The 19,562-nt window shown below is 38.1% G+C and overlaps 1 protein-coding gene across 1 annotated transcript; it reads left to right on the plus strand.

Annotated features, from left to right (window-relative positions):
* The first annotated feature begins 193 nt into the window (after positions 1-193).
* On the plus strand, positions 194-18,632 carry LOC139952510 (coiled-coil domain-containing protein 178-like). The gene is made up of 19 exons (XM_071951659.1): positions 194-317; positions 2,107-2,368; positions 2,811-2,936; positions 3,445-3,717; positions 4,449-4,631; positions 4,920-5,159; positions 5,792-5,942; positions 7,423-7,492; positions 8,135-8,277; positions 9,059-9,162; positions 9,774-9,919; positions 10,474-10,610; positions 10,947-11,130; positions 14,201-14,425; positions 15,309-15,422; positions 15,596-15,741; positions 16,094-16,253; positions 16,773-16,922; positions 17,318-18,632. Exons 2-19 carry the CDS (start codon positions 2,155-2,157, stop codon positions 17,588-17,590), a joined length of 3,039 nt encoding a protein of 1,012 aa, XP_071807760.1. The 5' UTR covers positions 194-317; positions 2,107-2,154; the 3' UTR covers positions 17,591-18,632.
* Positions 18,633-19,562: the final 930 nt, after the last annotated feature.

The following is a 19,562-nucleotide window of genomic DNA, read 5'->3' on the forward strand; positions in this document are numbered from 1 at the left end:
CAAAATATATATCTCAGTACGCCCGTGTTTCGTTTATCTCACTGTAAGGTAAATTTTGTGAGAACAAATAAATATAAGAATTATAGTATTTGTGATACCCCTGTAAAAAATGGTTGAATCCAAAAAAAGTTCAACGACCTTTGCAGTACATTATGCTCGTTAACCGACTGCTGTTTCGGCAATTGTCGGGATTTTCCGTCACCTGGAAACAAGAAGCGGATTATGGCGACCTACACAATCTTCTGCTCTGCAAATGACTATAAGAAATGTTAAAATGTCACACGGTACGCAAGAGTTTGGGACGTTAAACAAGCTTCGTAAGTGTTCTTATCGGCTTATAGTTCTAGTACACCAATAGTGGGGGATTCAGGAAAGTTTATAATTAAGTTTTGACGAATGTTTTGCTTCATGGGTGGAGGAAGGAAATAAAACTTATGAATTAAAATGATGGGTTGTAAAACATTTTTTATGACAACAAACAAATCCTTTATGTTTACTGGTCGTCCGTGGTCCATTTTTGAGTGTCTGTATTTATGCTAGGCTCTCTCTGCTTCTTGACCTTCATACACCTAGATTCTAGAAACAGGTTTTCGAAAAATGTCTGTATCCTGCCACCACTAAGTTGTTATTCACTAAGTTTTACAACACAAAAAGGGCGGCATCTTCAATTATCATTATCAATTATCATCCCCATCCATCTCATTTGACATTTTGAATGTACTAGTTAGATGAATGACAAAATTGGTGGCAGGATATGGTCAAAATTGTCTTCGGTTTACGATGATTTTTAAAATAAATTGGTATTTCTGAGGTGTTGCCAGTTCCAGCTTTCTACTTTTTACTTTTAAAAAGTTAAATTGTTTAACTTTAACTTCAATTCAAAAGGGGAGTGCTAGCATATTTTGCCAACCGGCACCTTTTAATTAAAAAAATGTTTAAAGTAAATAATAGGCCTAATAATAATAGTATAGTGGTATTAGTATAAATATTAAAGGAACACGTTGCCTTGGATCGGACGAGTTGGTCTATAAAATGTATATGGTTAGAAAGATGTTTTAAAAGTAAAATATAATGATCCACACAAGTATCACACAAAATTGCACGGTTTTCTTTGTACGTCGCGAACTCTCACGGTCGGGCATTTATGGGAGTCAAAATTTTGACTCCCATAAATGGCCGACCGTGTTATTGTACGAGGTAAAAAGAAAACCACGCAATTTTGAGGCATATTTGTGTAGATTATTGTATTCTACTTTTACATCATCTTTCTAACCATATGCATTTTATAACAAACGGTCACAAAACGCTTTTCAAAGACCAACTCGACCGATCCAAGGCAACGTGTTCCTTTAATAATCAAAACAATGTTGTATAAAGATGGAACGGCCAGCACTGAACATGCGCAGTGACTATTTTTGGTACGTACCAGTTCCAAATTTAAGCGTGAATGTTACCAATGTTGTTTGTTTGGTCCTACGCCAACATTCATAATCAATGTTAGTTTTTCATCACAGAAAGGAGAATCAGACCACTTATTAATTTCTGCTTTTAACTCTCTTTAAAGGCAGTGGACACTATTGGTAATTACTCAAAATAATTATTAGCATAAAATCTTACTTGGTTACGAGTAATGGGGAGAGGTTGATAGTAATTAGTATAAAACATTGTGAGAAACGGCTTCCTCTGAAGTGACTTATTTTTCGAGAAGGAAGTAATTTTCCACGAATTTGATTTTGAGACCTCAGATTTAGAAGTTGAGGTCTCCAAATCAAGCATGTGAAAGCACACAACTTGTGCAACAAGGCAATATTTTCTTTCATTAATATCTCGCCACTTCGACGACCAATTGAGCTCAAATTTTCACAGGTTTGTTATTTTATGCTGGTCTGGACTTTGACAATTACCAATAGTGTCCAGTGTCTTTAAAAAAACACTTGGGAGACAAATAAAAAAATAAAACTTTTTTGTTTGTTTAAATATAATAAAGGTACCGTATTCTTATTATTCAAGACAAAAAAATAAAATACAGAAGGCTTCCCCAGGAATTTCACCTTCAATTGTTTGTTTCAAATTTTATTTTGTGTATGTTTTGACAAACTGTTGCAGGAAGCATCTTAGCGAGTTGCAAGACGAAATAAGACAGCAGAAACTAAGATGGCATCGTCAGGGAGTGCAATGAGCGATGTCTCCGCATCAGCTCCAGTCCAAGTAAGAATTGATGCAGGATCTAAAGCGGCACAAGAACAGAAAAAGAGCAAAGCGTTCATCACTCAACCAAGGACAGGCTCCAAACTCAGCGCCACTACAGATGTAACTGGTATCAATTATTCACCGGTGCCAAGTGATTATATTCAGTCATCATTGAAAGGTAACAGTTTGTTCTTTTCTTCTTGATCTTGATCTTGACCAGGGCCTTTGAAACAGAAAAAGAGTGCGTACAAATGCTTTTGTATTTTTATTATTTGCGAGTTTGATTTGAATAATGTCAGGTACAACACAATGACTTGCTTAGTCACAATGTACCGCTTACATTTGAACTCCTCAGACTATAGAGAAAGTTGCTATGTCAGAAATGGTTTGGGGCAAGCTTTTCTATAGCAACCTCAAGACGAGCAAACCTTGGGTACCATACAGAATGCCCCAGATAAAGATAAATGGTTTTTTTGCAGGCTTCGCTCTTGCGAGCTTTTGCTCGCTTTGCGCTTTTCATTTTTTTTTTTCAGTTCAGTTTTTTTTTCCCAGCAGCCTGTCTCATCTCTGTGGTATCTATACTGATTGTGATTATGTTTTGTGTTTCTTATCCATACCAGGGAGGAGGGGGGAACGCAGCAGGCGGCAACGGTCTCTAGCTCAGGATCAGACTGCCGATGACTCAGGCATCGATGAAGAGAGAGCATCACCTGATGCAGAGGGAGTACAAGAAGCAAGAAATGAAGGTATTGACCCCTTGCATGCACGTCACACGCTGCAACTGTGCCACGCTCACCATGTTGGTGGGCAATAGGTTTACGTGTAACCGCGGCGCCTAAAATGTGCCCTTCACTGAATAATGCACAGTGGCATTGCCCACCAGTATGGCGCATCCAAAATTGTTCTGATGATGACGTCAGGTGAATTGGGTCAGTGCAGGGATTTTTCTTCTCCGTTTTTATGCGAAATCCATTTTTGTTTTAACCCCCACCCAAAATAAACGAATAAGAGAGAATTTTTATTTATCATTTTTTTTCTTTTAACTAATAATACCAAATTTAGCATTTTGTGCATGGTGCTATGACAAGGAGTAGGTCTCAAAATACTATTTATGTTAAAGCGCCTTGAGCATCAATGTTGATGGATATGCACGCTATGTAAAAAGCCACTTTTAGTTTTATTACTATTATTACATAATTCAGATTCATTTTCCGAACCTTATCCTACTTACATAACCAATTTTCGACACCCTAGGCAAACCCTACTCCATTCCTGAAGGATGGCCACGCATTCATGACAAGATCTTCAGACGTCGTGCCCTGTTCTTCCGCAAGCCCGCCTCCACCAGTATAGACAAGGCTATTGAGCATCTCCACAAGCTTCAAGATCGCATTGAGATGTGGAGTCGAGAAGTTGAACTTGAGATATACAGCAGGCGTTCGTCAACGGTAGCAGCTAGTGTAGTCAGCTCAAGATCATCGAGTATAATTGAAGATGCAACAAGCAGGCTGACAGAAGGTTCTCCAGGTGAGTCTTTAGAAAACTCATTTGAAAAAATACCATCATGTTGAGTCCGATATTTTTCAAGTATTGGACAGCAAATTTCATTTGAACAATATACCATCAGCCACTTTTAACTCCTCAAACCCACATGTCGTTGCGTCAGCGCAAAGTTGTTGTATCTCGTTTTTGAACAAAATTGTGTATCTCGTTCTTTGCAAATATTTTGTTATCTTGTATGAAAATGTTCTGTGCAAAAGCGTTGTATCTTGGCACATTTGTTTTTTGTGCATTCAGACCACTTAAAGCAAGACACAATATTTTGACAATTAAAAACTAGCGTGTTAGTTTTTGTGCTGACATGATGATTTTAAGTAAACATTTTTTTCAATTGTGAACACTTTCTTTCAATTACTTTTTTATTATTTTTTTAGTAATAAGCCACAAGGGAAACTTGGTACATCACAGAAAAAAACTTGGGTATGATCCCTGGCTACACGGCAGTATCTAGTTGAATGGTTTCTTACTGGCACCCTGAATAACGATATTGACAAAGATAGGGAAACCAGAGGACACAGGTTCACAATGTTCACCTCAAAATGAATAATTTTAAAAACAAAAAGTGACTTTCCTCGTTGTGTACATCTCCTTCATACCTCTTTTAACAACCTTTTATGTCTATATTAATGAACTTGATTTTCCTGTCGAGCAATATTGTTTTTAATGAAATGTTTATGTTTTGAACTTCCATTCTTCAGGACGCAAGCATCTGAGGTTTGTCTCGGACTCTGCACTGTCTGGAAGACCAGATGACGTAAGCAGTAGCCTAAATGAACACTCCTCAACTATACGTTCTCCTCGTAGTTCAAAGCCAACGACAGCTGCTAGCACTAGAACTCAACAGCTTTCTGTACAGGGAATGGGTGCAGTCATGCCCAAAGGTACCTTTCTTTTAACGCCAAATTTGTTCTAGTAATTATAAATTTATTTTGTATCACTATACAATCTGGTGCGTTAGTTATGCTCAAGTATACCCACTTGCTTGCGGTTCCATCTGCCAGGATGACAGCTTAAGGGGATAGAAGTTTCTTTTCCATCACATCTTAAAAATGATCTTTTCAATCAGGCGTTTCCTTTATTCTTCCAAGGTCTCATTGCACTAAACAGTTTTCTAGATGCCAGCGCTTGCAAGTCTTATTATTATTATTACTTTGTTGTTTTTTACGCAGCTGCTGAAAAATCCTTTCTGGCTGATATTGCAGCGAGAGATATCGAAGATGAAATTCCTCATCTTGGAGCTGAGGAGATCATTGATGAAGTCATGATCCTCCTCGGAAGACTGGAGACGGATCGTTATGATGCACAATCACTTTACGACAAGGAATGTAAGAGGGTTAAATGGCTTCAAGCTAAGATAGATAAACTTGCGGCAAGGAGAATGTACGAACTCCCAAGAGAAGTTCAGAAAGGTAAGATTCCTTTAAGACAGATTCAGTATATGATATAGAAATTGCATAGTCCAGCTTGATTCATTTAAGTGGCGTGTTGTGATCATGTGGTTAAATGCACTTTGTGTTTCTGTTAAAAGAACACGTTGCCTTGGATCGGTCGAGTTGGTCTTTGAAAAGCGTTTGAAGCTGTTTGTTATAAAATGCATATGGTTAGAAAGATATTTACAAAGTAGAATACAATGATCCACACAAATTTGCCTCGAAATTGCGTGGTTCTCCTTTTACTTTGTGAACTAACATGGTCGGCCATATAAATGGCTGACCGTGATAGTCGATGAGGTAAAAGGAAAACCACGCAATTTCGAGTGATACTTGTGTGGATCATTATATTCTACTTTTGAAATATCTCTCTAATCATATGCATTTTATAACAAACGCTTTTCAAAGACCAACTCGACCGATCCAAGGCAACAAGTTCCTTTGAGCAAGAGTGTTGGTTTTTGTCCCGGTTGTGGCAGTTGGGTCCTTGAGGAAGACATTGAACCATTATTGCTTTGGGATGTAAAGCTAGAGTACCAGCCCAAATACAAGATTTTTGAAATTTTTCTCAAATATATCTCTAAAGTTTGAGCATGTTTGTTTCTCTACAGAGCATGAGGCATGTGCAACAGATATTGCCGAGTTGAAGTGGCACTGTGCGTATCGTTCACGTCAGAAGGCGAGAGTCCAGACTCAGGTGGAGACTGCTGAGGTCATGAATGCCAGACTTATGGAAGACATCGCCTTCGTACAGAAACACTGGTTGGTAGTTTGAATCTACAGTTATTCTACACATTGCTTGTATGAGTAGGAAGAAGACCAGGGCCCAATTTCATAACACACAAAAAGTAGCTAAGCACAACATAATTATGCTTAAGAGAACAGGGTTACCAACCGAATTACCATGCCACATGTACAATTTGTGACTGGTATCCTGCTCATTTCTGCTAAGCATAAGTTTTCATTTTGGGTGCGTTTCTCAGGTCGACCCCAGTGTGCTCATCCAAGTGAGCCCCTGACAGGAGCTACTCGAACGCCAATTTCCCCCAGCGTTCACACCATCTTGGGACAGCTGACTTTCGTTCTGTGCATTACGCCCATAGGTTCACGAAAAGATGGTATTAGCCCACAATGATATAAAAGTATTCACTCAGCTGAACAGGTTATATGAAGTCTACGGACAAGTACAATTTGTCCCTATTTGTTTGCATTGGTTTACAGAAAACAAAATGTTTGATTGAAAATTTAATTAGTAATTAACTCACCAGTGATTTTATGCTGTCAGCTACAGTAGGGGTGTCATTGTGCAGGCAAATGCTTCGAACAGTTGCCATTTTCTCCGAATAGACCTTATGCATATGATGTTGTATAAGAAGGATGCCCTCACCTAGAGGTCAAAAAGCAGCCGTTCATTGGCCAAACCAGGGCCCAATTTCATAGAGCTGCTAAGCAGACAAATTTGCTAAGCATGAAATTTCTTCTTTGATAAAAACAGGATTACCAACCGAATTTCCATTTGTTGCATACTGCTTGTTACTGGTATTCAGCTGTTGTTTGCTTATCCTGAAAATCACGTGGAAATTCGGTTGGTAATCCTGTTTTCATCAAGGAAGAAATTTTATGCTGAGCAAATTTTTGTGCTTAGCAGCGCTATGAAATTGGGCCCTGTGGCGCGTGTACAAATCTGTGCATTTTGATTGTTCTATCATCGTTTTACCTCTAAAATGGCGTCTGGATGACGTCAGTGCATAAGGTCTATTGGCAACATATGAAATGGAATAATCTTTCCTCACGATGTTTAAAGGAACACGTTGCCTTGGATCGGACGAGTTGGTCTATTAAAAGCGTTTAAAACCGTTTGTTATGAAATGCATATGGTTAGAAAGATGTTTCAAAAGTAGAATATAATGATCCACACAAGTATCACTCGCAGGGTTTTCCTTTTACGTCGCGAACTATCACGGTTGGCCATTAATGGGAGTCAAAATTTTGACTCCCATAAATGGCCGACCGTGTTAGTCGATAGAGTAAAAAGAAAACCACGCAATTTCGAGTCATATTTATGTAGATCATTGTATTCTACTTTTACAATATCTTTCTAACCATATACATTTTACAACAAACGGTTACAGAACGATTTTCAAAGACCAACTCGACCGATCCAAGGCAACGTGTTCCTTTAATTCTATCCTTTGTTTAGTCCTTTGTTTCCTCACGATGTTTAATTCTATTCTTTGTTCAGTCCTTTGGTTGAGGAGAAATTAGAGCTTGAGAGAGACGCCATGAAGAGGATTGATGAAGCCCAGGTTCAGGTCAGTACTATCCTTCTAATAGACCCTTCCCATGAAATATGTAAATTGCACACAGCGCGTGCGCACTCAAGTTTTGGTTGGCAAAATGAGAGAACATCGCGCTGTTTTGTACACGGCTAATGGGTGCGTGACGCAGACACGATTGCGCGTCTGCTCAGTGCACAACTCTATGGTGTTTGCCAACCAACAGGGTCTGTACGCATGCGTGAATGTGATTAGCATATTTCATGGGAAGGGTCCATTGTGGAAGTGTCATGACAAAGCAAATTGGTTGTGAAATACAATGTTTTTGTAAAGAGAAGTTTTGTATGAATTCAAATGTTCAATCTCACCATGCAAAGCCTCAAAACAGTTTATGCACTATACTTTTTGAGTCTACACACTCCTTTACAATAACAGAGTCAATGTATTGGTTTATCCTATTGCTCTTTACGATTAATTTAACTATACTTTTTCAGTCTACACACTCCTTTACAATAACAGAGTCAATGTATTGGTTTATCCTATTGCTCTTTACGATTAATTTAACTAAACTTTTTCAGTCTACACACTCCTTTACAATAACAGAGTCAATTGCTCTTTCAGATTAGTTAAACTTTTTTATTTACACCCCTCCCACTATTATTACTAATGACACCACAGACAACTGAGATGCTGAACCAAACTTACGAGAAGCTGAAGAGAACCGAAGATAAGTCTGCCGAGGCTCATGGGAAGGCAGACATGGAGCGCGCTCACATTAAACGAGAACTTGAAGCTGTTCGAGACGCACTACGAGAAATCAGGTACTAGTGGAGCTATGTTCGGTCCTAAGTAGAAATAGTTGGCACTTATTACAAAATAATTCAGACAGAAACTACTCCATGACATCCTCTCTACCCAAACTATTTTTTAAAACATGTAGGAGAACTTATTTTTCTGGCTTGGGCATGTGATCAGTGCTGATTGAAGCCCCGCAATAAAATCACACGTTTTCTTGATATACGATGGAGCCTAACCCAAAACCCAAGAGTGCTATTGCATCAATGAAACCCAGCTTTTTTTTCATGATTTCTTGATGCAACAATGTCGATCCCTTGTACCACCATACCATAATAATGGAATTATGCAACCCTGTTTGTAAAACCGTGTTTGTGACAAACACTACTCTCAGCCAATCAAGCGCCTCGGTTGGCGGCATTGGGGGCGCTGTTTGTGCTCTAGTCAAGGAATTCATTGAACAATATTGATTTCTGTTGACCCTTGCAAATGCAAACGCACATCTGTCAAATGCACGTCTATAATTTCCATCATTTGGAATGTGAATTTCTTTGCGTACAAAATGGGGGACATTTTGGGGGACATTTTAGACTTGTGTAAGTGCAGCTGTGCGTTGCATAAGTGGTCATTACTTGATATAGATGGATTGCACATGACATTGACCACCAACAAACAGTGGCAACGTGAAGGCTTATATGTATGTTTGCTGCGCACAACTCTCTCGCACGCAAGGTTTCATCAGTGATGGTTACCAGTGCAAGCGGTCAATTGAGCGAATGCTGATGTTATTTCTCTTTGTATCAACAGTACGGAGCTGGATGAGACAAAAGCTCTTCATATGTCGTATTCTCATCAATGCAATAGTCTTAGAGTGAAACTACGAGAGAATGCCGAAGAGAAGATTGTACTTTGTAAGTATCTTAAGCTTTATCTGATTTGGTGGCTAACGCTTTGACTATGGCTACATCGCTGTGTCATTATGCATGGAAGTAAAGGCTATCCTTAGCAACAGTCATTGCCGTAGCTGTAGCCGCCAGATGTGGTCTTTGGTTTCCCTAGACAACTACATGTAGTTGCGGTGACCGCTAGTAAAATATAGGATGTGAACTGCCTCTAGCTACCAGGCAATCTCGGTGGTCTAGTTGGTATGACACTGCTCTAGAATTGCATAGATTGTGGGCTCGAATCCCAGCAGAGTTATATGCCTGTGTTTTTTTCCCCAGAATTCGGGAAAGTACTAGACCTGCGATGGACTGGCATCCTGTCCAGGGGGCATAGTAATACTCTCATGCGTTCAATGCCAATGAAACTGGATATAAATAATGGCCTGATGAGCCATGTTGGCTCGGGCTTTTACTTTTTTCCCAAAGTAAATTGAATACTCCTTCATTGGTGTTTAATCTTTTGGTAATAATGGCCCTTCTCAAAAAAAGACTTGACTACCGTATGGGTAAAACACCCATCTGTATAATCATTGTAGAAACCTTTCTTATTATTAAGTCATTATTGTGTTTTATTGCAGTGACTAAGTGCGAGAACGCCAAAGTAGCGGAAAAGATTCAATCTAAGAAAGTGAAAGTCATTCAAGAAAAGATAATTGAATCAGAGTTCCATCATCGCAAACTGGCGGACCATAACTTCCAGTTAACAAGCCAGATAGAAAGAAGCGTAAATACAATTCCTTTACTCTAATCGCACAGATTAATTTAAAATTGCACAACCTAAAGTCTAAACACTAAACACAATGTTTGTCATTCATTTGACACTTTTTGTCACTCCGCGTTCTCTTTATGAAAACAACACAGATTTTGTTTTCCAAAAAGTTTTGGTTTCTTTATTTGAGCATTTTCATTAAATATAAAAAAAAAAATTATTTTTAATAATTGTTTTTGTAATTAAATAAACTTGTCACAGACCAGCAAACCAAACATGAACATCAAACACAGAAAGATTCTTTACGCTTTCATCCTAAAAAAATTCTCAGCAAAATATTAAAATCATTAAGATTGTTTCTGGGATTTGTTTTTAAACGTTATCTAATCAAGTGGTTTTAGAATCTTTAGAAAGAGATGGTTAGGCTTGATGGTGTAGATGTTTTTGTTTTGTTTTCCAAATAACAGTTTGAAGCATGCATGGAAGGCAATGCAAGCCTGGATAACCATTAGTTTTTTTTTTTTTTTTTTACTTTTCTTTAAATTATTATTATTATTAAATTGTTACAGAGAAATCAACAAAACAAAGAAGTTGATGACCTTGAGAGTGAATCCAAGAGGAAACTTGCCGAGCTTCGAGGAAGACAACAACGATGTCGACAAATGTCCATGGAGATTGAAGATACGGAGCAAAATCTTAAAGATTGGTAAGATGAATTAAGCTTTATCACTTTTGTCATCATTAAGACAATGAGTTTCTTTAAAAAATATTAATAATAATAATAATAGTGGCGTCTTATATAGCGCTCATATCCGCATTTCATAGCTATTAGTAACATTGTGTAATGTGTGTGTACACGCGATTCACACCAGCCGTTGCACACAAGTCAGTTTCGCAGAAGACTTTGAGAGTTTGCAAACCTCGCCAAATCGCAAAGGAAACAAGAGGCAGATTGTCTTCTGGTTTTAAACAGCCGTTTAAGAACTCGTCACTACACTTTTATTCCCTTACTCAATCTTCTCTGTCCTTTTTGTATCATCAGTTCCAGACAGAAAGTGGCCGATGGTAAAAACGTTGAACGTATAAAGCGTGAGATGATTAAGGTAGATACCCAGCTTGGTGTGGTTGATGAGGAATTTGAAAAGATTAAGGTGATCAACACGGCAGTACGTAATAAACTGATTGGAGAGGAAGATAAAGCTCAGATGATGGAAGACACTTTGCAGGTAAGAAACCTTACGTCTTAGAGACCTTTATCACGATGTGGCCATCTTAATTTTACTTCATTCCAACTCATTGTAACCAAACTGAACCTGGACGAAATAATAGTATGGTGCCATGATGCGCAATGAATGTTAGCATTCATTACTGTTATTGGAAACAGGGAACATGGCCAAGACGGTGACAGTGTGATAAAGGTCTATTGTGTTACAAGGTTATCATTTTCGGGCATGGTATTCTTCCTATTTTAGTCTAATTTTCTGATTTTTGTGCCCCAGGAGTACCAGAAAAATTGTGATTACTTAGGCCTAAAAAGTTCATTCAAGCCTATGCCTATATTATGACTATAAGTAGGTCAGCCCTACTACTTGATAAAACATTTCTACTTTTTTCAAAGGACTAAATATCATACCAGCATTTTAGTCAACCTGGACTTAATTTTGTAGACTGAGTTTTCCTCATGATAAGCCTCTAGCGTATTGGGTTGATCTTCTGTAAGTGTAGGCCTATATGCATAAGTTGCAGCCAATATGCAAAACAAAATGACTCAGGACAGGACTTAAGTTGTAACATAGTTTGGAACTGGGTTTTTCTGCATTTTTCTTTCAAATTAATTTGATAAATCGACATTTTTACAAACTGCAATAAAGTCTAGTATAACCTCTGCTCAATATCATGCCACTTTCCATGGAACTCTAATGTGCATTTCGACAGTTCAGCATGTTGGTGTGAATTTGTATCCTGTGGTATACATAAAAGTGGGGCTGCCTTCCCCCCCCCTATCTATTGTGTATGTAGCCACCCCCTCCCCCTCATTTTGCTTTAGCCTCAAACATCTTTCAAGAGCCATGAAGAAAAGTTTCTGTCAGCAAATTAACTTCCTATCTATCTCCCCACCAGAGAACATGCCTTTCCCGAGGGTCCTGTGTTTTTATAGAAACCAAATGTAGATTTAACTTTCTAACAGTCCTTCAAAGAGGCACGTTTCACATAATACTTCCTCATCACCTCTAGCCTAAACACCTCTCGGATATAAATTCTTAGCTTATTTAACCCCTTGGTTGTTTACAGCACTTTAAAATCACCTTGGAGTAACACACAAACAAAATGTTATCCAAGATAAGTTTGACCTACCCTAGGGCTGTTTTTTTGCAGAGTGAATTAAAAGTAATTCATGTCAGGTTAACATTCTTTGGATAAATGAGGCATGTTGGTGCAAACTACAAACAATGTTCAAGGGTATGCTAATACCAGTAGGAATTACGCATTTTTGTATGTAGTTAAATAATAAGAAAATAGAATTGATAAGCTGTTTCAAACAGGGCCCAATTTCATAAAGCTGCTTTATGACCAATTTTGTGCTTACTGTGCAATTTCCATTTTATATCGCTGCTAAGCGTAGGCACATAAAAATGTTCATGCACACCTTCCGGTGCTTTCTAAAATAAATGACAAGCAACAATTTTCCTACCTGACTGCGTGGGTTTTCCCTGGAATATTTATCTTGGGTTTTCCTCCAACATCTATAACTAAAATTTTCTTCCTTGTCTTCTATCCATTTGGTTCTTGCCTAGTACAGTGATTAAGTTTTGCTTTTCTGAGAGTCTTTGGCTTCACAACCAGAACAAAATTAATGGGAATAAAAAAACAAAAATAAATACTAAATGAATACCCATCGGTGATGTACAGATGGTGTTGTGGTTAACTATCAGAGTCCAACCAAGTTCCCTTTAAAATAGCAAATTACTCCAAAGAAACACGTTATCCATTACTCAAGAATTGTCCATTATCCAGTTTGAAGGTTAACTAGATACTTAGGAAGCCTCCATTCTTACCTCTTATTTAATGATGATTATCCTTTCCAAACATCTTGAGAAACTCTCCTTGATTTCATGTGACCAATCGAGGCTCCTTAAGTTTGTAAGTTTTTACCCTGCAGTACCGATCCCACTCACCTGGGTACATCCTTGGAATGATCAACATGATCAAGGTTTAGCCGTTGTCTCTCTTCATTAAACGCTGACGTCTGTCTTTCTTTTGTTGCGGAAACAGTCAAGACGTTTGCAGTGTGGGTCCTTGAAGGAGGATTATCTAGCAGTAGGGGTGTAACGTCACATTTCTAAGTATTGTTTGTCCTTGGTTGTCCTGTTGTTTGTGCCAAGTTCATCACTTATTGTGTTTCCTAGCACAATTATCCCCCCCCCCCCCCCTCCACCCAACCGAGAAAAAAACCTGGCCTTGCTCAGATGACATAGAAAACATTTGCTGTTTTGTTGTTGTTCGCTAAGTGGCATTGAAGATGGCTTTCTTGTCAGTCTGCTTGACTGAACTAAATCTCTGATCTAATTTATTTAAAGGGGCAGTAGGAGACTGAAAAAGGGTCTCGGATCGAGTAGACTGTTAGGTGTTTTTTGTTTTTAATTGTCATTTTAGTTTTGATCTACTGTGTTTTTTGATGGATAAAAGGGAGGCTTATCAATTCCTATCTTCAACTCCTAGGAGTTACCTTCATCTTTGTTTTGCTCTTGTAGCCCCTTAATACCAAGAGTAACTTTTAACCTTGTTTGGGGAAGACTTGCACTGAAAAAATAAAATAAAAAGGGAGACAGCCGATGTCTGAGTTTCTGTGTGATTTAAAGTTGGCTGTTTTAAATCCATAGTCTGAAGGAAACAATTTATACCCACATTGCAATGATATTCTACAATTGATTGAAACCGTCTTCATTAGGGCGTCATGGCGGAGTGGTTTAGAGCATCAAATTCAAGTCATGGTGGTTTAGACATCGCATTGTGGGCTCCAATCCCTGTCATGACACGTGTGTCCTTCAGCGAGACACTTCACTATTTTTGCTTCTCTCGACCCATGGTTATAAATGTTATATATTGTGTATGATAACGCCTTGGAGTACCACAGCAGCCCTTGGCTGTGTACTCCTCAGGGAGCTAGACAGATTCAAGGAATGTTATTGGCCCAATGACCAGGGCACTAAGTAAAGCGTATTTAAGTAAAACTAGTTATTATTAATATTATTATCATGATTGTTATTATTATTATGAATGTTCCTCTCCTCCTAGGGTACATCGGACAGTCTGAGGAAACAAGTCAAAGAAGAGACTCACTCCAGGACAGTCCTTCAGGCCCGTATTGCCTCGGATACCTCGGACCTAGCTAAGCAACAAATAGAGGCAAAGAAGAAGAAGGCTAAAGTATCCAAGAAGGCGTTTGAGCTTGAGCAGATTGTATCCAGAATACTGGCTGATGTTAAGGTGCTGAGGGAAAAACATGCAGAACGGCAGAAGGTAAGCTATGTACCTACTCCATGGCTCTCCCCTTACACAAGCAAGTGTATCGGGCCGATATGTGCTTATGGCGTGGCGAAATAGGAAAATAATATGCAAACAAAAACATTTTATTTTAATTAAATATTTGCCAATTTGCAAGCAAAAACAGGGCCCAATTTCTGAGAGAGATTACCCCTTGCCTCTTTTAAGAATAAAGTTATAGAGTCAAAACCCAACTCACTTCAATTTGTGATTGCTAATTTTTTCCCCCTGATTTCAGGTGTTTTTCAAATCTCCCTTAGCCCTCATATTTTCTTGAGAGATGTAAAACAGTCACCGACATAAGAAAGAAACACTTTACATTGTATCCAAACCTGTAGTTTTGAATTTCTAGTGATGCTCAGAATCTGTAAACCTCATGAATAGACCGATCCATTAGGCTCCGCCCACGACGCACGTGTGAGCAAGAACACGTGAGCCTCTCCAATGCCTTTCTGCACAATCTGCCGCGCGCGCCAAGCATACGCGCACGCAGGTCAGACCTTATTTGTCGGACCTTCGTTGTGTTGTGATTGGTCAATACGCAATGGGGCGGAGCTTAATGGATCGGTCTATTGTAACATCTGGGAGGTCCGGGGCTGGATTTCACAAAGCGGTGAAATTCATTATAAGAAAATTTTTCAATATTACTATAGTGAACTGTATTGTGACATCACTTAGCAACTACGATCTATTTGCAGCTAAGATCAATCTTAGCTTTTTGTGAAATTGGCCCCAGGTCTACAATAAGGAGTAACCCCGACCTGCAAATCGTATTTTTTTTTCAGGAATTTTAACATTTTACAAATCTCATCCACTGTTCAATTCTATGATGAAGTCCATGTTGTTTTTCTTCAAACAGACCATTGCAGAACTAGAAGAAGCCAGAGCCGACCTAAAAACAAAACATGAAGAAACGGAGTCAACGTTGATTGGAATTATAAATGAAATCAAACCAAAGTGTGAAGAACTCAAGGTAAATTCATTGGGGAAACTCCTCAAGACCGCAAACTGTTTACAGGACCAATTTTTTTTACAAAACCAGAGTTAAAATGAGATCAATAAATATGAGACTGAGGTCGAGTGTGACTTTTGAGCTCTGCTAATCTTTACAAACTAACCACCACCCTGGTCATGATCTATTTACAGAAGCAGATATTGGACTTAACAAAGCGTCTTGATTACATGGGATACCGCAGTGATCTGATCAATAGGAAGCTGCTAGATATGGCCAAGTCTCAAGGTTTCATGCTTAAAGTCATCACAAGTACAGAGGAGACTATTGCTGAACTCTCGTAAGTCAAAGTTACCCAAGATGCCTTTATCCACATAGTTGGTTGGTTTTTTCCATTTGGTGATGGGGGTATGTTATTGTCTGCCACTGGTAGTTCACTATGTAAAAGGAAAACCACACAGTTTCGAGGCATATTTGTGTTGAACTTGATTGTTATTTTTTACTTTTAAAACATCTGTCTTACCAATGCATTTCATAATGGGTTCAAATGCTATCATAGACCAACTCGCTAAATCCAAGGCAACGTGTCCCTTAGGAGGATACAACTATTTTTTTTTTTTTTTTTTTTTTTCCAAAACAGAAAAAGACAATTACTTTCAAATTATTTAAGAATTATTTTTTAAATGCTACAGGGAGAATCTTGAGGAGATCACAATACAGCTGAACTCCGGTCAGAAGCAACAAGATGGTCTTAAAGACTCCTTGAGTGAAGTCACCCAGCGGATTCAAGAAGGAGGTAGTCAACACTTGGAGCATATGAAGGCACGCAGTGAGGTCTTGGAGAAACTAGAGGTAAGTCTCAAGATTTTCATCTTGCTTAATTCCTCTGGCCTAAAACATCCCTGATTTATCTAATTTTAACGGGAAAGCCATGTTTTTTATACCTACAAAAGCATATTATAAAAAAATATTCACGGTTTCAAGGTTTACTTGTTTCCAGTATTAATTTTCAAAGTATAATTATAAAGATTAAATATTTAAAAAAACTGAAGATAAAAACCAAATAGATCACCCAGGTTGTCCAGGGGCTTAAAAACCAAAGATAAATTTATGTAGGCAGTCTTGGCGCTCGCATGCTTTCGCGCTTGCAAGCTTTTGCGCTTACAAGTTTGTTTTTTTCAACAGCATATCCCTGATTTGGGAAAATTTAAAAACAAAATTGTTTTGTTTTCCCATGCCCTACTTCTTACATGTAACCAACATGTTGATCACATTTATCACAAGGTTTTTGTTCTGGCTTACACTTAAATTTGTGTAAATTTATATCCTTACTAAATCGAGTTTACCTTCATCCCTTATCCTTCTCCTCAGATTGATTTGAAGGAGTGTCTGAGACAGAATAAGACGCTTGCCCACCAGTACCGACTCAAACAACAGGAACATCTTAAAGTCAAGGAGAAGTTCTTAGATGGTCTAGAGGGTCGGATAAGCCTGGAGTCAAGCCTTAAAGACCATAAACAGGTACAACACTAACAAAGACAACAACAAAGGCTAGCAGCTTGATTTTAAGTGTTGCCTCAGTTGTTTCTTTCCCTGCCTTTCACCTTGGTGGATCATGGTTCGAATCCCATTTCAGACTAGAGCCTTGAATATGGATTGGGTTTTTCAGTCCCTACCTGATTGCATGGGTTTTGCAAAAAAAAAGGGGTTCGCCCTGGTGTTCCTTGCTTGTTGCACCTCAGCACATTTACATGGTGCTATAAACAGATAAGAGAATAGGTCTCTTACTTCAAAACGTAGATCCAAATGTCTTGCAGGAAAATTCTGAATGCACCTTAGTGATGGGTATGAGCGTTATATAAGAAGCTATTATTATTATTTTTATAAAAAAATCTGAATGAATCATGTCATTACAGCTTAGTGGACTACAATTCCGTCTCCACCACGCCTTAGTGCGTTACTATCACATCAGAGGTCTCTTCAATAAGAACGAGTTGATGCGATTTGATGAGATGTCCGCAGAGAACGCCCATCGTATCCAAACTCTACAGGGTGACATGGACAATGCTATAGATACTATAAGTCACTTCTTGACCGATCAACTTGATGGGACGGCCGCTAGTATGGTCCATGCTGCAGCCACGGCAGCCATGATGAACGATGATAGTGTACTTGGAGTCACTGCTTAAGACAGCTCAGTGAAATGCACCAATTTACAGGTGATATATGAAATCCAGCTTGTTATTTAGTTTTACCCCAAAAAGCACTGTATACTCAGTACTTTTCCCTGGAGCTCTGTGAAAACAAAATCCTCATGCATATTACTCGGGTGGAGTTCAAACCCACGACCGTTGCAATTTTAGAGTATTACCACTGGACCACCGAGATTGCGCGGTAGCTAGAGGCAGTGCAAATGCTATAATCCCACCTGAGTATACAGAGCTTAACATACATCGATTTAAGGGTAAAACCCACAAATATTATTTCTTATCCCCGATGCGAATCAATTTTTTTCTTAAATTGTTTTTGTACCCGCTGCTAAAATAAACAAATCCCAGACACTCAATCGCCAAGATTTTACAATTCAGGAGATAAAAGGCAGTGGACACTATTGGTAATTACTCAAAATAATTATCAGCTTAAAACTTCACTTGGTAATGAGTAATGGGGAGAGGTTGATAGGATAAAACATTGTGAGAAACGGCTCCCTCTGAAGTGACGTAGTTTTCGAGAAAGAAGTAATTTTCCACGAATTTGATTTCGAGACCTCAGATTTAGAATTTGAGGTCTTGAAATCAAGCATCTGAAAGCACACAACTTCGTGTGACAAGGTGTTTTTTTCTTTCATAGTGTTCTTGCAACTTCGACGACCAATCAAGCCCAAATTTTCACAGGTTTGTTATTTTATGCATAATGTTGAGATACACCAAGTGAGAAGACTTGTCTTTGACAATTACCAATAGTGGCCAGTGTCTTTAACAAACTCGGAGAAAATTTAAAGGCCCAAGAAGATTCTGAGAAACTCCCGACATCCAGTAAACTCCCGTGAATGTAAACCATCCAGTACATGGCCGTACCAACATGGAAGTCTACACTGCAAACAAACAGTGTAAATGCCTTTGTTTATTGCTAATTGTAAAATGTATTTTGTAAATATGATGTATTAATGTTATTTTTTTTTGAGATTTCAAATTGTTTGCTATTTGATGATTGAATGCAAAGTGGTTTTTTTTAAAAGAGTGGCCTTTTTTATAACATGAACCTGACTGACTATTGTGTATTTATTATGTAAATATGTGTACATATACTAATTAAGTCTTTCACATGTCTGCACTGGATGAGAAGTCTTAAAAATAAATAACAACATAAATCTCCTAAATTGTTTGTTTCAGAGTGATTCTGATTTCAGTGATGCACTTGTTGTGTTGAAACCTGGAGTTGGTTTATCAAATTTTACTTCAAAATTAGCCTTGTGTATTTTTTAAATTTGACTCTAAAATGTTGAATGCAGTTTGAAAATGTTAGGCTAAGCCTTGTGCATTTAAGAGCAAAATTTGATAAATTCACAAGGCTATAGCCGTGTGCATTTTAGAGCAAAATTTGATAAGCACAATTTGATAAGTTCACAAGGCTATAGCCTTGTGAATTTTAGAGCAAATGTTGATAAATTCACAAGGCTAGCCTTGTGCATTTTAGAGCGAAATTTGATAAATTCACATAGCGTTGTGAAATTTAGAGCAAAATTTGATAAATTCACAAGCCTATAGCCTTGTGAATTTTAGAGCGAAATTTGATAAATTCACAAGGCTTGTGCATTTTAGAGCGAAATTTGATGAATTCAGCCTTGTGGATTTTAGAGCAAAATTTGATAAATTCAATAGGCCTTGTGAATTTTAGAGCAAAATTTGATGTATTTTTAAAATTTGACTCTTAAATGTGCATTTTTAGAGCGAAATTTGATAAATTCACAAGGCTAGCCTTGTGATTTTAAGAGCAAAATTTGATAAATTCACAAGGCTAATTTTAGAGCAAAATTTGATAAATTCACCAGGCTATAGCCTTGTGAATTTTAGAGAAGAATTTGATAAATTCACAAGGCATTTCACTTATGCATTTTAGAGCGAAATTTAATAAATTCACAAGGCTATATACATATAGCCT

The sequence above is a fragment of the Asterias amurensis genome, chromosome 20, assembly GCF_032118995.1.
Source record: "Asterias amurensis chromosome 20, ASM3211899v1".
In the NCBI taxonomy this organism is placed as follows: domain Eukaryota; kingdom Metazoa; phylum Echinodermata; class Asteroidea; order Forcipulatida; family Asteriidae; genus Asterias; species Asterias amurensis.

Bases quoted from the DNA above. Each gene is read 5' to 3' on its own strand.
- LOC139952510 (XM_071951659.1), top strand. From the start codon at position 2,155: ATGGCATCGTCAGGGAGTGCAATGAGCGATGTCTCCGCATCAGCTCCA. The intron at 2,369-2,810 runs GTAACAGTTTGT...TATCCATACCAG, and splicing joins TATTCAGTCATCATTGAAAG to GGAGGAGGGGGGAACGCAGC. The intron at 15,423-15,595 runs GTAAATTCATTG...ATCTATTTACAG, and splicing joins CAAAGTGTGAAGAACTCAAG to AAGCAGATATTGGACTTAAC.